Source organism: Mastacembelus armatus, chromosome 12 (assembly GCF_900324485.2).
Source record: "Mastacembelus armatus chromosome 12, fMasArm1.2, whole genome shotgun sequence".
Taxonomy (NCBI): domain Eukaryota; kingdom Metazoa; phylum Chordata; class Actinopteri; order Synbranchiformes; family Mastacembelidae; genus Mastacembelus; species Mastacembelus armatus.
Window position 1 is genome coordinate 5,138,242 of NC_046644.1, and position 10,998 is coordinate 5,149,239.

General features: G+C 42.9%; 1 protein-coding gene across 1 annotated transcript in view; it reads right to left on the bottom strand.

The window, feature by feature from the left end:
- Positions 1-8,394, bottom strand: part of LOC113125038 (ephrin-A5b-like) — a 67,868-nt gene extending 59,474 nt beyond the window's left edge. Inside the window, exon 1 of the mRNA XM_026298294.1 lies at positions 7,596-8,394. Coding sequence (XP_026154079.1) covers positions 7,596-7,723 — 128 coding nt within the window. The 5' untranslated portion in view covers positions 7,724-8,394. The remainder of the gene's footprint in view (positions 1-7,595) is intronic.
- Between the last annotated feature and the right edge of the window lie 2,604 nt (positions 8,395-10,998).

Below are 10,998 nucleotides of genomic sequence, written 5' to 3' on the forward strand. Positions count from 1 at the left end.
TGCTTCATCAGAGATGTTTTGGTTTGTCTTTGTGACTAAAGGAAAGAGTGGCTGCACAGAGGGCTTCGTCGCTCTCTGAATCACACGATCAACTCAGTGGAAAAGTAATACGCTCACACATCAGCTTTGTCTAATTTCTTCCAAGATACACAGAAACCTAAAAGTCAGCAGCCCTTTAAAATCAGGAAATTCTGCACTGATGAGGAGGAACACATACTTTGTGTTTCAGGCCTCCCTCCAAAGCCGCAGTGACCCAAATACAATTCCAGAGACATTAACTTCGAGGTTTGGCCCCCGCTGTCAAAATGTTCACGTTTGCTTTTTATCAAGCATGTATTTCAAGCCAATTTGCATTTCAGCTATAATGATATATGATTTCACTCTATTGATGTGCCAATTTTCTCATTGCCTCAATTTCTCTTAAACCAGAAGAGACAGCAAAGTCCTTCCCAGTCAGGATATCCACATCAGGTAATAAAACTACTAACATCGCCACTAACAAGTCAAAGCTGCAAATTCTCAACTGATAGTGTCAAATAACACTTGAACAAAAAAGTCCTTCATGGTTCAATAAGACAAAACCTTTCTCCTAACATGGAGATTTTAGACTGATTTCTTGCACAGAAAACCTTCTTAAGCACATATAAAAGAGCACAGGAAGCACCTCCTTGCAGCTGCAGGGTTCTCTGCAAAAACTCCGTTTTCTTGGACTCAAGTTTACACAGCAGGTTTTCACAAACACTCCAAAATCATGTTTCACTATTTAGCACTGTTGGGGAGAATGTAAAGTGCACCCGCCCTGCTATATGTGTGATTGTGTGCGATGCCCTGCAAACAGCAGCAGGCATGTCCAGTCTGTTAGCAGCTTAGTGGCTCTTTAGGACCATTTTGGAAGCACTTTTTAGAAGCTTTACTGCAGTCATTAGGTGCTAAGGCTGATTAATGTGAATGGTCAGGCAGGGCCTGGCTTTCTGAGAGAAGAACAGAGAGGGGTGAAGGGTCCCACAGGAAGTGTTTTGTGTCTCCTCACAAAGGGAGGGTTGACCTCTTAAGCCCCTTAGATCCTCTTTGCTAATACCCTCACCGGTGCCTACAAAGACACAGGGGATGCCATTTCACCACTCACATTTAAACAGCACACACAGAAAAAAACCCCACTAAGATTAAAACGGCAGAAAAGTGAACCTCTGTGCAGCAGAGTGAGACTGTGAGATTAGGCCTGAAGAGTCCCCCGCTAATCCATTGACTGTCGCGCATTTCAAACAGGAGATGCCATACTCAAACAGTAACCAATCTGGATAAATGCATCTTGTCAAATCTTTTTTGGCAACTGCTGAGTCATTAAAGTTTTATAAAAAGTTTTATGAAAGTGTGCAGAAACTTTATTTTAACATTTCCTGTGTACCAGTGAATAAGGTGTTCTGCCTGCTTGATGCTCAGACTTAGCTTGAGAACATTATTGAAAGAAGCTGATTTCTATTTTGAAATGACTAAAGTGATCACACCTCCCTGGCAGTCACTTTTTTAAATCATAGTGTAAGTGTAATTTTACTGATAGTATTATCATTGGAAATATGTTGAAGATTTGGACAGAGACAGCTTTATTTTCATTTCTATGGAAAATGTGTACATTTTTTTCAAGACAGATATATATATATATATATATATGTCTCTCTGTCTCTCTCTATAGATATATATAAAATATTTATATTTCTCTTTCTATATCTATGTAGATATAGTTTATATATCTATATAGATATAGTTTATATATCTATATAGATATGGTTTATATATCTATATAGATATATACTGGATAGAGTTCATAATGTCAACATTTTTCAATTGTTTGTCTGCCTGCTATTACGATATTAAAACCAGATGACTTACATTGGAACATAAGACTAGACAGTATCTAGATTAAGGGACATTTTATGGACTCCACTGTGGCAATTTACCTTCATTTAGTCTTGTTTTACACACTAGAAAAATCAGTTGATTAAACATACACCCAGTGAGCACCCCCATGTAGCACCAATGCAATAATGGGTTGACATTACGGGTGGTTAAATGGGTGGTTTGGGTCATGTCCTAGGATTTTGTGTACTGGGCACTATATTGACCCAGTGACTTTTAGTGTGTATGATACTGAGACTAAATTTTAGAAAACTTTTGGAAACAAGCTTTTGCTTGCTAGAAAATTGCCAATATAAAACCTCACAAGATGGAAATCCTAGCAAAAGAAAAGAAAATGGACCACTTTCCAGCAGTTATTGTAACTGCAGTACATTTCATATTCTAAAGTTTGAGAGACTTATTGCCTTAAACCAATAAACCTATATCCCTTAAACTGTCATCACTAGTTCCTGTCAATCATGCCCTGGCAGCCTGAGGCCCTTGCCTTATTAGTCAGAGCACAAAGGGGGTTCTGGACAGCTCCTCTCTACAGGAAAGGTCACGGAGAGCAGGAGGAATAATGGGCGTTTCTACCAGGACTACTATTCCTCTCTCTACAGAAAGCTGAGCACATGAAACGCACAGCTCGACTGACCTGAAAGTTCAGGCTTTTTAAGTACATTGTGTAAGGCACAAGTGATTAAAGTGCAGCATGGTAGGAAGCTGGCACGATATGAAAACCTGAATATGGGAGATCTCCTATCTCAGATGTGACACACTGTCATTTCATGCACTAAGAGATGTGTGTGCTGCGAGGAGGCTTAATGCTCCCGCACTTTGTAATAAAATGGAAGGTAAACCTCAGATAAGAACCCTCTCATCCTCAGTTTATTGACAGTTTCCGAAGCCCCCTGTGCAGGAAATCACATTCAGTCAGCTTTCTTTCATGCCTTTTAAGACTGACACTTCCTCAGGGTGGAAACACTGGTTCTGACCCTACCCTGGGATTCTGAGGCCTGAACACTGTTCCCCTGTCACAGCCTCTGGCCTCTTGTGCGGAAGTTTCTCTCACCCCCAGGACTGTGTTGTCCGTCATGTTATAATCCCCCTGCCCCACCTTAATAACATATGCAGACTCTCCACAACCACCTCTCCCTCTCCCATCTCGTCCTTCTCTTAGTCTGCCTCTTCGCATAGCTAAAAGCCAGCTATGGGCCGCTGAGTACAAGCGGAACAATAGCGGCCTTTCAGGCAGTCTGTGCCGGGCGCTGGGAGAGGGCTGCAGTCCGGAGACCCAGTCAATATTTGGACATGGTTGCTTTTTTGTGTCCGTTCTTAAGCCAAGCGGAACCGAGCAGCAGGGAGCCGGGAAAAGGCTGAGAGGGAAAAGCAAGGATAAACACTGGGAACAATGCAAATGGGGCACCTCACAATGCCACTGGGAAACTATCACAACATCAGCTCGCCACCGAGTGAAAAATAGAGCATTGTTTCATTAAGTGGAGATTAAAAAGAGAACAGTGTAAGAAAAACAAATAACGGAGGTCATTCTGCTATGAGAAGAGATACACACAAGTGTCAAGTCAAGGAGCTTCCTGAGGTACTGCCTCCCCTAAAAACAATCACGTTTGTGCAGACACTGAAAGGGAAAGCATCAGAGAGGTCTTGAATGTCAGTCACCATACTTAAACCTAACATGAACACAGGCCACTAAAAAGGCTCTTTTGACTGTCTTAAAGAGAAATATGTTGCATCTGCTGGGGAAAGCTTTGGATGGGCATTATCAGGGATTAAAGAAAACCCCTGAGGTGACAGTGCTCTCCCTGAATGCTGCAATCCCTCTCTCTCCAGCTGTCAGGTCGTTAGTCCCACCCAATGAGGTTCTTTGATGACGAGGGGTATCAGTTTCCATGGCGTCTGAGACACAAACAGCTTGGGAGATTAGGGACGGAACTCAGCCCTGATTCTCTGTTTATCCCACCTATCAGCAACAAATAAACACCTTGGACCACGGCTATGCCTGTGTGCGGACCATATGGACTCGGGTGGGTTTTAATGAAGCAGCTAAATAGCTGGTGAGCAGGGAATTTGCTAATAGCACCTTGTCAGAGCTGCAGTAAATACCCCACTCATACATTTTATTCTATCATTTGGTTACCAACACAGACGGCGAAGCTGACAAAGAACATCTGTGGCTCATTTTTCTTACATGAGCTTTTCCACCACAAAATGCTACACTTTTTGTTCCAGGCTCTGATTTCTTTCCTTCATTTGGGATATTTTCTACTATAATCTACTTAATACAATTTATCTATGACTTTATTAATGTTTAACACATCAGTTAATAATTTTTGATTACACAAGCAGCACAGTGGTTATATATCTAATTTACATGCTTTAAAAGGAACTTAAGTTGTAATTAATTGCTTCATTGATACATTAATAGATCATTTATTATTACCCAATAGATTATTGATGTGCTAGTAAAATAGATTAGTTAGGGTTGTGTACACACTAAAAATGATTAACATGCACAATGTTGTCATAAGCAATACTTATATAAGACTTCTAAATCACTTTTAATAATGTTAATAATTCAGTTATTCATATAGATCAGACACTAGCAAGCAGCTGATAGTAGGTTTTCTAACAAGCCAAGGGATGTGAGATTGTAAATATTAATAAGTCAGTTCTTCTAGTTCCAGTACAATAATCAATAAAATCTGCAGTTATAAATAAATTGTTCATATAAATGGGGTTTAATCTAGATGTTCTGCAGCCCTTTTTCTAAAGGTGGTGGGTTGAACTGTTCATTTCACATGTCAACCTTAATGCTCTTCTGAACTCCTGACTTCTGACAACTGGTTCATCTTGATTCATCAACATTAATCATTATTAATAAACCTCCCTGAAAAGTATGAGTCATCACAAAGTGGCAGCAGGCATGTACAACTCATAAACTTGTACGTACTGCTAATAACGCCTTGTTGTTATGACCAGGAAATTATACGGTGGCATCTTGGTCCTACACCTGGAACAAATCAAACACATGTATGACAAGTGCTTGGTATGAAATTTCTATATTTTTATAGCCAAATAAGTTTCCCAGACTTTCTAAACCTGCCTAGTAGCTACGTGAACAGCTTACGCACAGAACACTCTCAGACTAATGGACAGACTCTGAATAGACTGAACAATGGAAAAGATTTTAGTGCAGCCTCTGCACCCACAAAATTATATTTAACTGAAAAATACTGCAATTATCTGAAGCCATTTTTTCTTTTTTAGGGAATTTGGCATCAGCATACATCTAGCCTGTAAGTTCTTGCTTCAACTGTATCTGTTTTTTTGCAACAAGATTCCCTAATACTGGAGATTCATTTATTTTACTAAGATGCTAATACGAGCACAGCTACTTGCTGTCACTGTGGAAGCTTTCAAACTCCAGGCAAGGCTGAATCATCGTCAGGGCTGTAAATCCCTCCTCCACCACTCTGAGTCCCACTCATATGAGCCTAATCAGCAACAAGCATCAGCACAGATACATGTTTCCCTGAGATGAAAGCATAGCAAACATGAACGCACATTTATCTAAATTACAAAAAGCCTCCTTTTGGCCCTTTTAAAACAATAGAAAACTATGAAAATGTCATTGCATTTCCATTTTTTCACGACTCACTTCCCATTTCAATTCCAGAGCTCCTGTAGGGGATTTCATGAATGGCTGAGTGTGGACTGCTGCTCCGGATGCCATTTTTCCCCACTTTGGTCAAATATGCAGCAGAGAAGCAGAAGAGGGGGGTATGAAAGCTCATCTGGAAGTTGAGACTGTTCCACAGCAGGTTCCCAGGACTCCAATACTGAGTATGGTTACATTAAACAGCAGGAATCCAGAGCCCATGAGCTTTTTTGGAATACTGTTAAGATTTTGCTGAGGGTCAGGGGGCCCACGGATTTTAAGCACGCCCCTCTCTTACATTATACAGCTCGGGTCAGGTTTAGATTAAAGTCATGAATGAGAAAAGGAGACAGTCATTTAGAGTTACTCATTTATTTAGCCCCCATTCTGCCTAGACAAAGCCGTGGCAGGGCGCCATACCAGGACCGTAACAAGGCCCCATGGCTGATGGTACTGCCCCAGTTTTGACCCTGACAACAGTCCCCTCTGTGCTGCTTAACCCGAAACTTGCCTGGTTACTACCAAGTGTGTGACCTCAGCATGTGTGGATCTCTCACAAGACGGAGCACCACGCTGTGCCTTGGCCACTGGTGAAATACCCCTGTGTGCCCCCTCATTGTCTGCCCCAGCGTGGGCCGGGAGGAGAGCAGAGGGGGCGGAGGGGACACTTGGATGGAGGAACATGGCAACCAGACTTGGGAACAGGGGACTGCATGAAGGCCAAGTGAAGACAAAAAAAAATTCCTGCAGCCTGTGAGTGGGACAGAAAGCTGTTATCAGACTCAGATATCTGGAGCAGGAACTCCATCAGCCTTTGATGTCACCACATAACATTTGCATTTGTATCATTACCATTCTGTCAGTTCACCTCCTCTGAAGCAAACTCTGTGCACACACTTTGCCTCAGGGTCACCGTTTGAAAGACACACAGCAACCTTGTTGTGTGTTTTGTCTTTGAAGCCCAACAAACCAGTTTCTCGTCACTGAGCAAATGTTGATATGTTTTCTTGACTCATGCTGATACTGTAGTTGACTAATACCAGTAAGTAAAAGTACTGCAGTCCAACCGAAACAAGGTGACACACGCTCATTATATCACAATGCGCTCAAGTGCCAAGAGTGAGGCACTGAGTCACTAAGGGAGGCGACCTGACACCCACAGGAGGAGAAATGTCACTTTCCAAACTACCAAAATCTGGGATCATATCCAAACGTTTTTTTCTTAATTATTTATTCATTAATTTTGGAGGAAAAAAAAAATCTCGTGATAATTCCAACCATGTAGGAGCATAAAGATTTCAACAGCGGGTTTTAAGTCACCTAACACAACAATAACTGCAATTAAATAAAACAGTATGCCTTCGAAGATATTTTCACAAATAATAAACAACATAAACTCGACATAACTTCACACAGAATGTCTCCAAACTCCATCTGGGTGCATATCCATTTGGCCCAAAAGCTATTCTGTCTATTCTAATCCATGACAGCAGACTGGGAGCGACTCAGCATTATGTTCACTCAGCAGGCTCACGCTCAGCCGAGTCCATTTCTGCCTGGATTGTAGCACTTCTCGTTTATTTCATTATCAACCAGAATGTGGAGCTGACGCTGAGCATCGCGCGTAAAAGATTCAGACGTGGGGGATTATTACGCTGTAATCATTGCAACGACCCGTCAGTGAAGACGACAGTCAGGAGCGAACCGAGGGACAAACACTGAATTTGCTTTGTTTGCTGGTAATTCAAAGCAATTGTTACATCATGACGGGCACGATGACAAAGCGATGTAATATCGTGTTGTTTTTTAGAGGTATATGTATTTATATACTTTAAGAGTGTTGCTTTGAGTTTCATTTGAAACATTAGGTGCCAACAATCAAAGTGCGCCCAGTCAGCGCAACTGTAAAGTGCACCTTCAATGGGGCAACGTCAAGGATGAAGTCCGCCGCCTCCTGCGGGCGGAGGGAGCTCCTATGTGCCGCTGCGTCCCCGCCGGGAGAGCGGGCGACCGGGTTACTTACTTGGGGTTGGTCCGGTTCCAGTAGACGGCGTAGCGGTCGGACACCACCTTGGAAGCAGGGTCCTGGCCGTACACACACATCCCAATGATGAGGAAGAGGAAGATGAGGATCATTTCCACCTGCGGCATATCTGCTCAGGAACTCCGATGAAACTGACTACAGTCCGTGCTGGTTTAGGGGTTCTGATGTTGCGATGAGAGTTCACTTATTCCGGCACCGACGTAGCTCCTTACTTGGTGTTTGTAGCAAAACGAAAGCACAGGACTGTCACCGTTCACTCGAAGAGATTAAAACCAGTTCTACTTAAAAGTAGTGAAGAGACAAAAATCCACAATCTTTCTGTGGCTCCTACTCCGCCAGGCGCAGCGAACAGTTTCTCCAACTAGCGCTGAAATGTCCCTGACAGGACGCAACGTTGTGCACCCAGAGGAACAATATAAAAGCAGGGAATAAATGTTCCACAACGCAGCTATGAGGAGAGCAGAAATGCAGGACTTGTGCAGTCACTGTCTCCAGCTCAGGAACTGTCCTCCTGTTCAACGCGAGTTACCAAGAACCAAGAAGGAGACTCAAACCAGCGGCTTCGGCTCCGGCTGAACCCGCAACTGCCCGAGCGCTCTTGTTTCGCCGAACAACAACGCACGCAGTAAATCAAACCTCCGCGCGTAAACGCACACGGTCTCCGAGTTAAATGTCCCCTGACGAGCGGCTCCGCCACATAACCGAGAGCGCACGAGATGCGGTGTTGCCAATCTGGAGGAACCAAACCAAGTCAGCAGCGATGTGGCTCCCGCGGCCATGCTCTCCCGGACCACCCCCTCCTCCTCCTCCTCCTCCAACACCTCCACCCCCCAGCCCCAGTCCCTCTCCCTCTTCCTCCCTCCTCCTGGGCCAGCCGGGGCACACTGCAAAAAATGTTTGTCTTGACTGTTGCGGCGTTTATTCTCGGAGACAGCTGAGTTTGCTCAACAGAAATGAAGAAGAGTGCATTCACCACTTCTACTTCGTTTCCACTACAAGATGTGTGTTTCACGAAGCAGATCCGTTCACTTTGAAGAGACAACAGAAATTCTCCAATGCACACAGAGAAACGTCAGGCACGCTGTTGCTACCCTGGGTGTTTCTGAGGGCAGCCCTGCAGCATGGTCTGTCAGTGCAGATATTTCTTGCAGTGGACCGTTCCACGGTTGCGCACCGTCTCATTGGTTTGGATTTTGAATGACGGGCGTTTCGCTTACAAAAACAACATCCCTCCTCCTGGGGTATCTGTTCATCCCAGACCAGCAGACAGGTCCCTGATCAGTTCATAAACACGCTGCACAAGTCTCCTTTCACTGGCTGGACCTTATTTTCACTAAACAGTCAGAATCTCACACTGCCAGGTATCATTTTCTAACACGTGTCCAGTTAAAATGAAATAGCTGTAAAGTTTCCTTTAGGAAAAAAGAGCCATGACTAACCTGACACTACAAAATCAACTCGTACTTTTTTCTCCCAACATTAATTACCTTGTCAGTCGAAGCAGCACTCTCCTATTGTTCTGCACTGCCTGAAAACAGGCTGAAACTGGTTTCAGGACACTTCTTTGATTGGTGAAATTCCCCCGAAACCAGTAAAGGTATGACAAGTATCTCAGCTGACAGCAGAGTTTAAACGTGTTTTTTAAAAAAAAACTACTAAATCATTCTTAGGTTCTTAGGTCCGAGAACAGCCCGACATGTATTGGCTCCAGAAACGCAACACAGTCATTCATTCACACATTCATAACACAGACATTATAACATTTTGTCTCCTGCAGGTTTCAGGGCTGCTGCTCTACAGTGTATGACTCAGTGCGCCACGTAGTGGTGGCCAAGTGAAAACCATCAAAGTGTCTCTTCTGCAGGAATTCACTGCTGTGCCCATTAAAGAAGAGACAATCTTAACTGTCCCTCTGCTGGATGGAATTAGGTTGTGGTAACTAAAGGAATATAAGTCTTTAGACTACATAAACATCACCATGTGGAGTGTGGGGACTGTCCATTAGTGAGTCAGCACAGAGACAGACAGAGCTGGGCCTGGTGGCTGAGCTAATCCTCCTCATAACAACAGTACCACTGAGGAAGCTCGTCTGGAGTCTACAAGGAGATTGTAAACTTTACTCAGACACTGAACAGTCTCCTCAGACGGCAGCTTCTGTTCACACAGCTTGATTTATTCCACTCGAACAGGCCCGATGAACTCAATCTCATCTGGTTCAGAGTTCCTCTCCTGTTCGACCCTGGCGTCCCAGCGGGTACTCTTACTTTAAAACTGCTAGGATTCTCCAAGCTCAAGTTGAAATTGTTTTAATGGAAGTAATAGTTAAATGGTTGAGTCTGAATACTTTTTCATACAGTGAGTTTTTTATTTTTTTTAACTACTTTACCAGGACCCAGCTCTGGGGCAAGCACCTGCAAAATGAAGTGAAAGAATGTTGAAATAGAATCAAATACTTTATATATATATCATATCAAATGCTTTATTGCCTGTGACTGAGAAGGGCAGAGCAAATTTAACAGCAATAGGTTTGTATCCAACAAAGACCTTTATAGCGATCATGTGCACCTATGTTTGGATTTTGTCTCTCCAGAGCTCCTGTTGCATCTTCAGGCTCCTAGATGTTTGCTAACTCTATCTCTCTGCAGTGTGCAGCTGGGAATGGGTGTGTATAGAGTTTTTATTAGCACTTGATGCTCATATGCGTTAAAAATGGTTCATAGAGGTTAATAGACACATAAAATGAGTTGGGGATTACAATAAAAGCTAAAGGGTGTTTCATAAAGGTGGATCATAAGAGCAGGGCTTGTTGTAAAAAGTGTGTTTTAAATGCGCCAAACAAACTGAAACAGGATTATAGTGTTTCAGAAAGCCAAGTAAGAGCTGATGGTATGAGAAGCCTTCGTCACATCTTAATGCAGCTCTTTTAGTGTTGTCTAAACGACCGAAATTCTCAGCATGTGGATTATTTTTCTCACAAAGACAACAGAGGGTTTAGTTTTTATTTCCAATTATCATCAGAAAATGGCTGCAGTGGTGGAAGAATGCAAAAGTATCTAAACTGTTAGGTGTTCTTTTGGGAATGAAAGAAATTTACACAACAATGCAGTATTTCATTGTATGTAGTAAACATTGCAAACACTGTAGCAATGCAAAACAGAACTTTTAGTTCATGCTGAGGACTGCTGGTGAGGCCTGGCTGTGACAAGTAGAGATGAACTCAGTCCTGTTGGTCTTCTCTTTAGTGCAGTCTGTTGTTGCATGAAGTCGTATGACACTGGGGGTTCAAATCCTGCACAGCCACTGAAAGTGAATGAGCTCTATCAGAGGATGTTTTTTACAGCAAGTTGATATAACAGCTTCAATATGGTGATTCTGTTTATAT